The sequence below is a fragment of the Ochlerotatus camptorhynchus genome, unplaced genomic scaffold (genome assembly GCF_037179485.1).
Source record: "Ochlerotatus camptorhynchus isolate MF236.1 unplaced genomic scaffold, CSIRO-AGI_Acam_v1.1 ptg000185l, whole genome shotgun sequence".
Lineage (NCBI taxonomy): Eukaryota > Metazoa > Arthropoda > Insecta > Diptera > Culicidae > Ochlerotatus > Ochlerotatus camptorhynchus.
This window is the reverse complement of record NW_027040675.1, coordinates 2,381,549-2,397,329: the sequence shown is the minus strand read 5'-3', so window position 1 is coordinate 2,397,329 and position 15,781 is coordinate 2,381,549. Positions and strand designations below refer to the sequence as shown.

The 15,781-nt window shown below is 46.1% G+C and overlaps 1 protein-coding gene across 1 annotated transcript; it reads right to left on the bottom strand.

Annotated features, from left to right (window-relative positions):
* Positions 1–11,636: 11,636 nt before the first annotated feature.
* Positions 11,637–13,749, bottom strand: mh (maternal haploid). Its single transcript, XM_065223098.1, has 2 exons — positions 13,245–13,749; positions 11,637–13,182 (listed from the first exon to the last, which is right to left on the bottom strand). The coding sequence occupies exons 1-2, from the start codon at positions 13,641–13,643 to the stop codon at positions 11,644–11,646; spliced, it is 1,938 nt and encodes a 645-aa protein (XP_065079170.1). The 5' UTR covers positions 13,644–13,749; the 3' UTR covers positions 11,637–11,643.
* Between the last annotated feature and the right edge of the window lie 2,032 nt (positions 13,750–15,781).

Genomic DNA, 15,781 nt, shown 5'->3' with positions numbered 1-15,781 from the left:
TTGACGGGAATATTGCGGAAAAAACACGTCCAACTGAGACCGCGACTACGCAACGATTGATTTCGGTCGACGGCGGGTTTCGGTCGAATCGACTCCGGCGGCGACAATCAAGCGAACTCTCGCTCTCTTTCTCTCTCATTATCTAGGTGCTGGGTGATGGTACCTTCATACATCCCACAGGAGAAACCTACTTATATGGGACACGTTGATCGATTGCTGCTTCTTGTATTCCTCTTTCCCATATCCTGTGTTGGTAAGGGTAGAGGGAGGCGAAAATTCAACGAAACTATGCCTGCCTTTGCGCTGATATGGGGGTGAATGGAGACTACTTTGGTGTGGAGAGGGGCTATTTAGTGTTTGGTTCAAAATGTTGGCTTGTTCGGTGAATTGCAGTTGATTGTTGTCTGTTTGTCTGTGATGTGGCTGTGATTTGAATCATAACGCAAGAGCACCCTGAGCTAGTAGCTTTTCAGTAGACAACCATGCGTCTCCATGACTTGCTATGGTTTCAACTTGAAGCAGGTTTCAAGCAGGCACTGACTACACTGCATGCATGCGCTCAGTGCGTTTGCATTGTTTAGTTCAAACTTGGTAAAACACTGGACAGACTGAGCAGTGATAACATGTTATAAGTCTATCTCGATGACAATTTTCCTGTCGATAATTGAGTATTACTTTCCACCATCAAAGATGTACCCTCTCCAGTGTTGAATAAACCAGTTTCGCTGTATGGAAATTTTCAAAAATAAAAAAACGGTAATTTCTCTTTAATTATTGCTTCTTTCGATGATAAATGTTCAACATTTTGTTCCTTATAATAGTAATAGCGATAGCGATATACATATATCAGTGTGCCGCGCTGTGCCGAAAGCTGGGGGGAGAGGTTACTGTCAAATACAAACAATCGTCGCCTACCTCGCATAACTGGTTCCAAACGACAACAAAGGCATAAGCAACGATGGGTTGTCGATATGTGGAACCAAATTCACGTATGGAAAATCAATGAGCGTAAACAGGTTAGGCCCAGTAAATGTATTGTCTCTTTCGTTCTCCGGCTGATTAAATGGATGACGGAGTTTGACGTCACACTCCTTCAACCGTTTAAACAGCGGGAGAACGAAAGAGATGACACACTCAATGAGGCTTACACATTTACATCTCATTGATGGATTTTCAGTAGGCCGATTTGACTGCACATCCCGCCTCTGACAGAGAGTGCCAGTCATCGAACTGACTTTGTTTGGGAATAATTGTATGTTTGGCAACCCGTTATTTTCACAGTTCAAATGTTTTGTTTTGCTTGCCGAAAATGAGCGTTAGCAATATCGTACGTGTTGATGTTCTTCGAGCCGGCGCCGGTGGTGTAGTGGTAATCGTGCTTGTTTCTCACCCCAATGGGGTGTGGAGCTGTTCGCCTCCTCGTGGTGCACCCTGGAAACGATCTACCACCAGTGCTGCGGTACTGATCCAGTCGGCTAATCGAACAACAAACGATGGGATGCGGCAGACGGCACCTTGCGATCGATGTCAGTAAGATCGCAAGTATGTTAACTGACACACTGGCTGTATGTAGGAAACCGAGCGGAAATTTCACACAAACCACGCTACGGGCTGGCGACCAAGGTATTTCATCCTCTTAGTACCGTCGGGTGGAACCGACCGAAACGACGTTTGAGCTAATGCCTTGTCCGTCTCCGTACCATAAAACCCTGGCAGGCCTTAGAATACGTTCCTTCCGTGCCACCCAGTTGGCAGACTGCGGTGGGAATAGGTTCGTTTGAGTTATTTCCGTCTTACGCGATCCGGCTCTGAACATAACGCCCCATGAAGGCCTATGTAAACCCTCGCCATGGACCTCACTGCTTGCATAGGCACCCATGGGGATCAATCAGCGACTATTCCAAAACCCAAACCCCCAGAGAACAAGTCGCCAAGGAGGCGACCGCGAACCCGTTCGCGAAGGGTGGTCTTACGAGATCTCCCCCACTCAGTGACTCTAACAAGGATTCGAATAAAGACTCCAAGCGACCGAATTCTTGCTGGACGTAGAGCCAACCAATGAGACCGGCGGACAGCCAGAGGAACAACCTATGGATGGGCCCAGGCTAATAAAAGCCATGAGTGGCTTTGGGGCCCTCTCTAGGATACTGGCTATCGCGGGTCAGCTCGATGCGATCATCGAGTTCACTAGTACGCGGAACAATATCGCAAAGGACCTCAAGCAGGCCTTGCGACAGCTCCGCGCAACGGTGGACGAGGCCCAAGACGACCACAAGCGGTTAAAAAAGCGACTGGAAGTCGCCGAGAGGGCGGAGAAGAGGGAGCCGAAGTCTACCCAGACGGACGCCTTCAACTTCGCAGGCAACAGTACGATGGCCAGCGAGGCCCTACACTTTGCCGTGACACAAGGGCAGAAGCGAAACCGACCCTCGCCAGTAAAGGGTATGGCACGCTGTAAGAGACGGAATTTCTCAGCCCAGGTAGAGTGTGTGGCCGTGGTTGAGCAGTCCGAGGCAGCAGTGGATGAGCCGCAAAATTGGCCCACAATAGGAAAGGGCGCTCCTCCAAAGCCCCCGACACCCCCGAAACCTCCGGATAAAACTGCCCCTAAGAGCAGCACTGCCCGGAACAAACACATGGGCGAGGCTCTCATCATGAAGACGGAAGCGTCGAAGTACGCGAAAGTCTTGAGGAAGATGAGAGCTGACGAGCGTCTTGTCGAGGGCAATAACGTGAGGAGCGTCAGGTGCACTCGCACTGGCGAGATGCTCCTGGTGTTTAAGCGTGGCGCTAGAGACCAAGGACCGACTTTCCAAAAATTGGCAAACGAAGTCGTTGGAAATGGGGTGCAGGTAAGATCGCTAGGTTCGAAGATCACCATCCAGGTTAAGGACTTAGATGAAGTGACAGAGGCGACCGAACTGGACAAGGCGCTCAGGGAGTAGTGCCAAATCGAGGTACCGCCAACAGCGGTTACCTTGAGGAAGGGACTGTTCTCCACCCAGGCGGCTGCCGTCATGCTCCCGGCAGCTGATGCCAGAAAGGCGGCAGCCACAGGGAGGGTACGAGTGGGCTGGTCGGTTTGCCCAGTGAGCATCCCCCGACCGGTTATGGCTTGCTTCAGGTGCTTCGGGACTGTAAGAACACCGACAGGAGCAAACTTTGCAGATGGTGCGGCTCGGAGGGCCATAAGGCGCGAGGTTGCCAAAAGCCGCCGAGGTGCACTATATGCGCGGAGAAGGGGAATACCCCTACCAACTATCCCCGGTCCCTTTCAAATTGTATCATTATTTATGTACGGTCCTTATATTTGAAATGACGTTTCACATTAATCTAGTGATGGCCGATTTTCATTCGAATTCATTAATCGATTAACGAACCGAAAAGTAAAATATTTGTAATCGGTTATATCATGCCGATATAAGCATTAACTTCTCCAGAGGATCATCACCGATCATTTTAAACATGTGTTGCACTCTCATTGGTGGAAAAATGACAGTACAGCCAACAAAAAATAATCGGTTAGTTGTTAATCGAGTAATTAAAAAATGGGACATCTCTGATTTTGGTGTGATTGTTTTGATAAAAAAGTGCGCCAAATTTCATCTCTACCGAGGGGGTATTCATCTTTGGTACGCCTGCAAGAGAGCGTCTACGGCTGTGGGGGCATTATCCCGCATGATGTCAAACAGCTCGGCAGTGAATGCCAGTAAGCGCAGGCTCCTCGCTGGGGTCGTAGTATCTATCCTCAGATACGGTGGCCCTGCGTGGGCTGCGGTACTGGATATTGAATGTCACAGGCGGAAATTAGAGAGTACACACAGGCTAATGTGCTTGAAGGTGGCCAGTGCATACCGCACCATCTCGGGGGAGGCCGTCTGTGTCATAGCAGGGATGATGCCAATCGGCCTCATCATTAAGGAGGACGTGGTGTGCTATGACGCGAGGACCGTTCGAGGGGTGCGCAACAACGCGTGAGCGGTGTCGACTGCGAGATGGCAGTCGGAGTGGAAAAACTCCGTATCAAGCTGGGTCAACAGGCGCCACGGGGAAGTAAACTTCCACCTGACACAATTCCTGTCAGGCCATGGCTGCTTTAGGAGCTACTTGTATAGGTTCGGACATGCAAGTACTCCCACCTGCCCCACGTGTGCTGGCGTCGAAGAGACCGTCGAACACGTTGTGTTCGCCTGTCCACGCTTCGAGCCAGTATCGAGCGTTATGCTAGCGATCTGCGGAGCGGATACCAGTCCGGATAACATCGTCTCTAGGATGTGTGGTAACACCGAGAACTGGAGCGCGGTGGTGCCTGCGGTCACCCACATAGTTTCAGAACTACAACGACAGTGGCCTACTGCCCGACTAGATCGATAGAGTATTGCTAGAGAGGCGCTATAGAGCTACAGCGGCCCCTCCCACGAAGTAATGCCTTCGGGCGGTTCCGGGGAGGTCAAGGGCCAAGCACACATGGTAAGGTTTAGTGGGTCGGAAGTGAAATTCTCCCATCCCCACACCCTGAGTTCCTTCTCAGGTGTCTGTGAGCAGATTCCCCCCTGTATAAAAAAAGAACCCCAATGGGTCTGGGTTCAATCCCAGCCGAGGTCTCTGGTCACGTCTTCCTTCAGAAGGGAAGTAAAGCCGTCCCGGCCCATGTGTGTTGAATGTGTGCGACATCCTACGCAGGTGTGGAAGCTGCCTTCCTGCACATTCGATTGCCTTCAATAGATGGCAATCGATGTCCGTCGGTGATTGGCACTAGATTGCGGAACAGAGACCGCCGTTAAATAAAGGAAATAAGAAGAAGAAGAAGATTTTCTTCGAGAACCTATTCGTGGACGTTGAAGGAAGTCCTGCAATGCGAACTGATCATTCCACAAGAAATCAGCGAAGAATTCGAGAGTGTTGCTTTCGCTTTTGGACAAGAATTCCAAAACTCGGATTACCATCAAGGAGCTACTGGAGACGGAATGGATGACGCAGGAAATCAATTCGTCACAATTCCATTTGGCCAAAATCACCCCCTGCGGTTCGAAACCATTCCGGAGAAGTACTATGTAGATGCGAATATCTTCTCCAGCCAGACGGGACTGTCCACGTCGCCGCACAGCCTTTCGATGGTGAAGATGACGATGAGCATGCTCACATGGATGATTCTTTCATGACACCCGACGAGATGCAGGGTAGTGCTGGTGGATTCATTTTGTTACACGCCTCTTCCAAACTAGTACAGATGGTTGATTCAAGAGCTGTGCGAATCATTAAGGAAAATATATTTTATGGAATCAGCTTCCATAGGAACTTACTTTCAGACAGTCTCTTCTCATTCTGAATTACTTTAATCTGCTCCGAAGTAAAGTATTGATGAACCCTTCGGAATCACCTCCCAGGAGATACTTTTACGTTTTACGGATCTGTTCGATTCACTTTCGTAGATCAGTTCGGAATACTTATTTTCATTACCAATCAAGGCAAATTTGAACGTTTACACGTCAAACGACACAACCCAAACGTCAAATCATATGTTCCCTACCAAAAACTCAGTCAGATTGTGGCGGCCATAAGCGCTCGTAAAATACTGGATAGAGCTGGAATTAGGCGAATTAGGGCGTAACAGCTTTTTTCTCTCGATGATTTCTCGGAAGTCATGGCTCTCCCTGGCAAATCGACATCACCATCGAGTAGAGGAAGACTTCTACTACCTGATGGATATGTTGGTTTGTGTAGGCGTGGGGCTGTTACGCCCTACTTCCAGCTCTATCTATCAGTGACGAAAGCGTGCTTGGGAAACGAACCACCCGGTCGTCGTGGTGATGCCGGTATCTTCCCTTGTTCTTGTTGCGGACCACGGCCGTAAGAACCAAAAAGTTGAGCACGTTTAGTCGGGACCTTCTGGTCTTAGAGTTACCTCTATGGTAAGAGTGAGTTGAAGGCACCGGCGAAATTATCTGTTCCGGATACCAAAAATTGTTTGTGTCAACAATCAAATTTTGACACACCCGCAGGCACAGAAATAGTACAGTGATGCCAGTTACTTAGAGATCATAAAAATTATGTACCATGGGTGCTGTCACGTCCCTCGGACGGTACGCACCTACCTTAACAACACCTTGTCTTCATCGACCGTTGGCATGACTGGCGTTAGGGTCGATGAAAGGCAATTTGACAGGGAGAGAGAACAAGCAAACTGCTGATTCATGCAAAGGCCACGGTATCGTAGTAAGGCAATAATTTAATCTAGTGCATTTAGATGTTTTTTGAGCTTAGTCAGTTACAATTATAAGCAGTTACGATTAAAAGTGGTTAGTTGTGAAGTGATGGATTATTAGTTGCATACGATTCATAAATTCCTATTATTATTTATCCTACAGTTGGTTTATTGATTATTCTAGAATTGGTTACCCTAGAATTTATTACCCTACAATTGGTTATCTTACAAGTTGTTTATTCTATAATTTAGTAATACTAGTTTGAACAAAGGTAAGAATTGAATCCTAAACTAACTAAACGAATTAGTAAAAAGCTTATCCTAAAATGTATACCTATTCATGCAGCTTAACCTAAATTGGGAGATCTGGCTCAGTGGAATCGTGGTAAAGGAGGTTAGGAGGCACTAAACGTAAGCAAATGTATATACCCGTATTCTAAAAACTAATTAATTCTTTATTAAAGGAAATTTTAACCAACCTAAAATTCCTGTGGTGGTTCATTGTTTCGGAAATCTCCCTCCAGTTGGCTCGGCCAACAAATTAAAATTTCGTTTACCGGATAATGAAGCTGTAGCAGTTCGTCGTTGGAGATGTTTGGAGAAGCGCATGGAAAAGGATGAGGATCTGGCGAATACCATGAACGAGAAGATTGCGGAATATAGGACGAAAAACTACATCCGTAAGTTGACATCATGGCGAACCAGCCAATGGCTGAAAGCCTTGTAAATAAAGGAAAAAAAAAAAAAAAAAAAAAAAGTTGACATCGGAGGAGCTTGCAGCAAAGTACGATATTTGCCTATTTTCCCGGTATTTAACCCAAATAAACCCGGAAAAGTGCGGATTGTCTGGGACGCTGCCGCACAAGCGTATGGAATATCCTTGAACTCGGCACTCCTCACTGGTCCAGATCTACTAGCATCGTTGGTTGGCATACTATATCGGTTTCGGGAGTATCGGATCGGTGTGTGTGCGGACATTCGAGAGATGTTCCACCAGATGGGGATCATTCCCGAAGACCAGCATTGCCAGCGTTTCCTGTGGGGTGATCGTGATGAAGACGGGCCGAGCACATACATAATGCAAGTTATGACCTTCGGAGCGAGCTGTTCCCCAGCCACGGCCCAGTATGTGAAGAACAGGAACGCCGACAGATTCGAGGAAGAATTTCCGGAAGCGGTAGCCGTCATCAAAGAAGGGCACTATGTGGACGACATGGTGATAAGCGTAGAAACGGAACAGAAAGCGGTTGAGCTGGCTGAAGCAGTACGGTTCATACACATGCAAGGTGGATTTGAGATCCGTAATTGGGTATCGAACTCGTCATTGGTACAACTCAAAATGAACGGAGAGAAGGCGGTTGAAAAGGACTTAAATATTACTACCGAGCTTGCAAACCAGAAAATACTGGGAATGTGGTGGGATACGCGAGATGATGTCTTCAAGTACAAGATTTGCTGGACGAGATTTGATCAAGCATTGCTCAATGGAAGTCGTTGCCCTACAAAAAGGGAGATTCTCCGGACGCTAATGACAATTTACGATCCACTAGGTCTCATCGATCATTTCCTGATCCTGCTGAAAATCCTCCTGCAAGAAGTATGGCGCGCTAATGTTCAATGGGACGAGAGTATTCCTGAGAATTTGTTCGAGAGATGGCGTGATTGGGTACGTTTGCTGCCAGAGTTAGAACTACTGCGGATTCCTAGATGCTACCGGCAAATTGTGACGTCAACGGAAGCTGCTACTATCGAAATGCACGTTTTTGTAGATGCGAGCGAATGCGCCATGGCGGCGGTCGTATACCTGCGATTAACGGAAGGCGGTAACGTGGAATGCGCGCTGGGGGCTGCCAAGACACGGGTAGCACCTATCAAGTACACTGCAATTCCACGGCTGGAGCTCCAGGCTGCTGTTCTCGGCTGCAGACTGGCGGCTAGCGTTACACAAAACCTGACAATGAAAATCTCCAAACGCACATTCTGGACCGATTCTCGGAATGTACTTTGTTGGCTACGAGCCGACCACAAACGGTACAGCGCATTCGTAGGATCAAGAGTTAGCGAAATTTTGGAGTCAACAAACCTTCAAGAGTGGAGATGGGTACCAACCCGAATGAACGTGGCTGACGATGGAACACGATGGCGGGACCATCTCGATTTATCATCCAGAAGCAGGTGGTTTAGGGGTCCTGAGTTCCTGATGCAAATAGAGGAGACATGGCCCGAGCTTCCACTGAAATCTCTTTCCACTGAGGAAGACATGAGACCCAGTATACTTCTTCACTACAAAGCTCCGGAACCGGCAATCGACGTTTGCAGATTTTCAAGTTGGCGGCGGCTGTTAGCGGTAACTGGATACGTACTCCGATTTTGCTCGAATCTCCGACGTCGTCATTGCAAAGATTCACCTGTTTCTGGACCTCTCTCATCCGAAGAGCTACGAAAAGCTGAAGCATACCATTTCCGACAAGCGCAACGGGATGTATATCAGGATGAAGTCGCAACATTGGATGCAAAAGTGGCAACAGTTAAGCAGATTCCGAAGACCAGCTCTATCTATAAATTGAGTCCATTTGTAGATGACTTGGGTGTCATGAGAATGAAAGACAGAACCGGAGTGTGCTCCTATTTACATAGTGACGCGAAGAACCCTGTTATTCTACCACCAGTTCACCCAGTGACATCGTTAATACTTGCACATTACCACGAAAAATATTTGCATCGCAACTACGAGATCGTTGTCAATGAAGTCCGTCAAAAATTTAGCATCTTCCGTTTGAGACAGACTCTAGCCAAAATTCGCAAGAACTGCCAGTGGTGCAAAAACCGAGACGCTCTTCCTCGGCCACCAGAAATGGCCGATCTTCCAGCAGCAAGGCTTTCCGCATACACAAGGCCATTCGCACATGTGGGGGTCGATTATTTTGGCCCAATTGAGGTATCTATGGGTCGAAGGGTCGAAAAAAGATGGGGTGTTCTACTGACTTGCCTGACGATAAGAGTCGTCCATATTGAGGTAGCCAACACTCTAACAACAAGCTCTTGCATTATGGCTTTAAAAAACTTTATCGCTCGAAGAGGTACACCTGTAGCCTTTTATAGCGACCGAGGAACCAACTTTGTGGGTGCCAACCGGGTGCTACAGGAGATCCATCTGGTAATCGACCAAAATCAACTAATGAACGAGTTCGTTACTTCATCCACGGCTTGGCACTTCAACCCACCAGCGTCGCCCCACATGGGCGGTAGTTGGGAGCGTCTAGTCCAATCGGTCAAGCGCAATCTGGTGGAAGTTCTACGTGTACGACGACCAAGCGATGAAGAGTTAAGGTTCAATTTACTTTGATGCTTTTTCGAAAAATTCAAGAGCAGTTTTTTTCGACGCATTAGTCCAGATTGCAAAATGCTCGCACTATTCGATTCCAAAATGACAAAATGACGCGAGCTTTTAGCAATCTGGAAGAATGCGTCGAAAAAAACTGCTTTTGAATTTTTCGAAAATGCATCAAAGTAAATTGAACCTTAAGGAACGCTCTAACGGAAATAGAAGGTGTACTCAACGCGCGCCCTCTGATCCATTTCACCAAAATGCTTCGATATAGAATGTTCAAAACTATCAAATCTACAAGCGTTGCGATTTTTGAAAATCGTCGGTTTTTGATAGCCATAGCTGAACAAATATTTCAAATGCATCGAATGAAGTGTAACCCTACCCTTTTATATTTTGTACACATTACTTGTACACTTACCACATGAGAAAAACATATAATTCTCTGAAATCACGTTATTCTAGGTGCAAAACACTAAACACTAAACCCCTTAAGCGTGACTGCCTGTCATTTCAAAGGGCCTGTGTTCAATCCCAGTCGGCGTAAAACTGTTGGTCTCGATCCATGGTCGATAGGTAGGGGATCTAGGGTGTGAGAGCTGCCTCCCTGGCGTCGGTAGCACTGATATTCAGTACGGAAAACAAGATCGAAGGAAGACAAATCAAGGAGAAAAAGAGTAAGTAATTCATTCTCGCTAAATTGCCGTTTCGGACCACAATGCATTGGTCTTTTTTTAAAAGTTGAGCGAAAATTTAACAAATTTTAAAGCCTAACCTACAAAACGCCATGCATGGTTTTCATAAAGTTTAAAAATCCAGTAATCACATTATGCAACCAAGTCGAAACGACTGTTTCTTTCAAGTCGACAGTCAGCATGCAAAGGGCGAATACGCCTTGATAGATTCTCTTCATCGATTTTCTAGAATTTGTTCAATGCAGAGTAGTAACAGGTTGTATCGGCTATCAAAAGCAACAGCAAACGTCCCGAGAAACGTTAAATCTAGCGAGTTATTAACAAAAGAGAAAATCGACGAAGAGAATCGATCATCGCGTATAGGCTCTTTTGCATGCTCACTGTCGAAGTGTTCATACGAAATTCGTTTCGTTTCGACACCCCCAATGAGGCCCCAGGTTTACGCCTAACGAATATGCAATCTGCGCTACATGTTTTCGAGTCATTATTTATGCGCCTGCAGTTACGGTAATTCAATCTGCAGCTTCGTTAAATCTAGACTAACATTTGAAAGGGGCGTAAGAGCCAAAATGTAAACAAACCATATTTTGCCACATATAGAGAGAATAGTTCACAAACTTCTCGATAAACACGAAAAAGTAGAAGAAAATATCACTTCAAATCACCAAAAACGTTTCTTCTTACATGGCGTATTTCCAACTTTCAAATCTATGATGAATATGGTTGTTACGCCTTGCACCAGAACAACGAATTATATTGTTTTAATATGCCAAACGTATTGACTCTGTAGTATCTAGTCACGCCCGATTCATTTGAAACGCATCCGATTGATATTTCACGTGTAAACAACGAACAAAAAGAAGACCAAAAAATCTCCGGGCGTAATTCCACTCTCACAAAATTTGCGAACGAAGAACCAAGGCGGAACAACAAACAAAAAATCCCGAGGGTGTACTTCCACGGCGTATCACCAGTGTTGGCAGTTCAAAGGGTGGATGATCTGGGGGGTAACAACATGTATGAAATTATCAGGGCGTATGATGTTTTCTTCTCAATTTCACGACAAAGAAAACTTTTTTTGAGTTTTTAGTGATGCACGATGATAGATTACACTATTAACTATATGTCAAGCTTATAAAATCAACCAGAAAATGGAAAGTCGTGTAATAGGATTAATTTTTAGGTCAACAAAATTCAGAAGCGATTTTCTCGATATGGTCATTTTGGAATTACGCCCTTTTCAAATGTTAGTCTAGAAATATCTCCTATTGCATAAAATGTCACGTCGCTGAGATACGAAGAAGTACTTCCACCGTTCAATTAACAGAGTAAATCAATATTTATTATCGTAAAACACACAAAAAAAAGTCTATACAAAATAAGAGAAAATCAAATATCAAACAAAACGAACCCCGTCACGTCCCCAAACACCCATCCAAATGCCGATTAATCTGCTCGAATTGGATCTTCCTCCCGCAAACCGGGCACTCGCACTGCTCTCCGATGGCAGTCAGATCGATTTCGTCCCCCTCGTCCAAAAGGTGACTGGAGCCACCGGATTCGCTTGCATTCCTCACTCTTCCCGCCTCGTCCTCCTGTTCCATCGTGGCTAACGCTTTCGCTATGTCCTCTTCACTGTAGCCGCATTCCTTGAGAAGCTGGCGATTTTCCTCCCGCTCGGTTTCCTTCTTACTGGGGAGTTTCTTGTTCTTTTTCGAACTCGCTCCGGCCTTCGAGGTGGACGGTTGATTCGGATCGAATGTCTCCTTCTTCGCCTCCTGAACATCGTCTTCCCCAAGCATCACCGAGTAGCACCGCTCCAAATGGGTCGAAACTTGCGATCGTTTGATCTTCTTCAGACACATCGGGCAGGAAACGATTTCGTCCTCTTCGCTGTCCGGCTTCACCTTGGAGTTGTTCGAATTGAACTCCTCAATCAGGGCATCCTGATCACCGAACAGTTCATCAATCACCGATGTGTCCGTCAGCGAGTCATCCAACGATACCAAATCGACCGCTTCATCGTCGTACTCGTCGTCGATTAGCACGATTTCCTCCATATCGTCGTCGGCAAACGATGCCATGATTTCCTTTCTGATCGAATCCTGTCGCTCCTTTTTGATCCGATCCAGATCGATTTCCTCGAAGATGTAATCGTCCGCGTCGTCCGAGAGATCCACAACTACCGCCGCTGATTCCGGGGGTTTGTTCACTGGTTCGATGCGAGGTTTCTTCTCTTGCGGGGGAAACTGGGTTAGCAAACGACTGTTGCGAGCGTTTCCCGGTTGGCCAACGCGACTGGGACCACTAGCAGGTACTCCCAAAGTTTCCCCCCTTCCAGAGAACAAAGGTGGTGACTGATTTTTCGCTGCTGTACTGGGACTTCCGTCGTCTCCGATGAGATCCTTGAACTGTTTGACGTTTTTCAAATTGCTACCCGGGGCAACAATCGGACCGGGTTTCTTTACTGGAGTAGTGACCGGTTCCTGTGATGGCTTTTTGTTGGTGGTGGACGTGGATGGCGGTTTGCGAATGACCACTGTTCTACCGCCGATGTTTGGCGCAGTTGCTGTGTATGGTTTCTTGAAACCGTTTGTGTTCTGAGGAGTAGTTCCCGTTGCATTCCCAGTCGAATTGAAATAGTCCGAAATCCGATTGCCATCCGGGGCCTTTATCGGACTTTTTCCTTTCTTCCCCTGCGAACCTGTCAACCGTGGTTCGTTTTCTTTGTTACCACCTGCCTTCTTCCGCTTCGGTTCCGGTTCCTTAATCTTGATGAACTCTCCTCCGCAGGATCGCTGATGCTCGGCCCACCAGAAATCCGAAGGCCCCGGTTTTCGATTGGCAGTTCGCTTCACCGTCCCGTAGAAGGGAGCCCGATTATGACAGACTCCGTTGCACTTCCACCAGTGCGTCTTGTATAGCTTCACCTCATCGTGGAAGGTGTGGTAGACCTAAGGAAACAAAGTAAACCGTTATTCCGACTCATCAAAACTAAATCATGAGTCAAGCTCACCGTTATATTCGTTCCGGCAATCCGATTGATCCCGTTCATGATCTTCTTAAAATGCGGCCCATGTCCCCCGTTTCCTTCGCGTATTCCCAGCACGAAGCAGTATGCGTGGATCATCTCGTGCAGCAACGTCTCCACCAGATCCTTTCTCGATCGCAGCTTCAGCAATGGTTCACTCAATCGAATCGTACAACTTCTCCCAAAACGATTGGTCCGCTGGTAGCAAATCCCCGCACAGCTGTACATCCTTTTGCTCCACTCCAGCTCGACGCACAAAAGCTTACCCTGGAAGAACTTCCGGTCGAAGATCGGAAACAGGACGTGAATGTCCGGCGTTGGATCCACCACCTCCCAGTCCGGATGGACCAGATTCTGCGTGTTGTTCAGATAGTCGGAAGCCATTGCGTGCTGGCGACATTACCCAAGGCCTAATGGAACATTGAACGTAAACCCGAACTAAAATAAGGAACTATAATCACTGCACATCAGGACATGCAGAGGCCAACGATCTGAGCAACTAACTACCGTATAGGTTGTTTTGTTTTGGTTATTGATGACAATGATGATTATTTGATGATTGATTTTGACAGCGATCAGTCGGACTTGATTCGTGTGAAAAAGGGAGCTGGCTTTTAAGTTCGACTGCGATTTGTACTAAAAATCTGAAGCAATGGATGTCATGCTTGATTTTCGCAACAGATGTCACTGTAGTAAAAAAAAGATACTGTGATTTGTCTTGTATTCATAAAAGGGAAAAATGTTTATTTTAACGGAGTAAAGGGTGGTTTATATGGTATATTGCAGAATAGCAAGTTTATGAACTTGTAGGTAATCTTAACCGGTTTTGCTGAAAAGGCGGACAGAAATATTTAAAAACCTGATCTTTTTGAAGAACCATATTGCTAAGCTGAATCTTTCCTAATTATCCGTTGCTAACCGTTCAAAGTGTTCTAAAAGCTTCTAATATTGTTCTAACCCCTTCTAACCTTTGGAAATATCTGACAAAAACGCCAAAGTTTTGTTTTGTTTATTTGAAGTCAGTCATGCCTCACATTACGAATTTGCATTGCCGCAAACCACACATTTAGATTTTTTGCCGAATCTCGGCTTTTTTGCCGAGATTCGCACAGCCGAGTGCTCGGCAATTATCGCGGCAAAAATTTGTTTGCTTGACGAAAATTGACAGCTGGTGCTTTTTGCTCAGGCCAGTGACAAGGCCTATACCATCAGCAGCGTTTGACAGTAGGCAGGATGTCCCGGGCTCAAATAGTTTATTTTGCTGTTCTGGGCCCACTGTCACGGTATAACATGTTGACTACGCGCCTGCGCGGCTGGTTTTGCTACAAATCTCGGTATGTGCAAAATAATGTCTCGGCACAATAAAACCGAAATCACGGGAATATAAGTAACTGATTTCTCATAAACTTTACCGAGAATTCAGTTGAATTATATTTGAATAATTATTGCGAATTTTTTCTCCATTTAGACTCGAGTAATTTTAATTTCTTCGATCTCATTTTTCGCTTTCGATTTCGCTCTCACTGTTCCCAACATGGAATGTATATAGGGTAAGTGGTAATTCCTGTCAGTGTTTTTTTAAACGTTTGTAGTTTCAGATGGGTTAATGGCTCGGTTAATGGCATACATGTCTGAATATTTTTCTTTTAGACTGTATTTAAATGTCATTCGTTTGAGTCTCGTGATAAGCTGCTCAAGCGGCACGGTGATTGTGAAATTCTGTTTTCGGACGAGAAAATATTCCTGCTACAGAATGACCACAACCCTCGCCACAACCAGCAAAATGATCGGGTATATGCAACATATCTTTCTGATGTTCCTCTTGAAACTCTTACCATTTAAGCTTCTACTTGATCTTGTCGCGCGCAAACGGTTTAACCAGCTGGTTTTGTTATTTAAACATGATCAGTTGGAAGCTTAAGAACTAGGGTCAAAACTAATGGGGTGTTTACATCTGTGCGGTACTGCTACCGCTAGTGTACAACCAACTAGCAGGAATTTAAGTTGCTCCTGAAATCTCATTTTGTTTTGTTTATTATAGAGGTACCTGAAATCTCTTGCTGGTAGACGCTAATGCTCTGTTTACATACTACTGGCTCCTTTTTTACACAATGCTAGTACACTAGCGCTAGCAAATCCTCGCAGATGTAAATACTGCCGCAGCAGCAGCGTTCTGATCGACACTAATGAATTCACTCTTCTGTTCCAGGAAGTCGATCACCATGCTGGTAAATGTCTCTGGGTTGGCATTTCCTTTCAATGGAAACAGCTGAGAATTCTGTGTCAAGCTCATCGGGGGATATGTTGATCCAACTGTCATCGTCCGGAGCCGGCAGGTTCAGTCCCCGCTGACGCAATTCAGGCAGGAAGATCGATGGAATCTTGATTGCAAAATGTAAGAATTACTGCCGATACGAGTTGAGGGTTCTCTTTCAAAGCAGCGGCCACTACTACCATAGAGGTAACTCTAAGACCAGAAGGTCCCGAAGAAACGAGCTCAACTTTTTGGCTCAGCTCTGGTA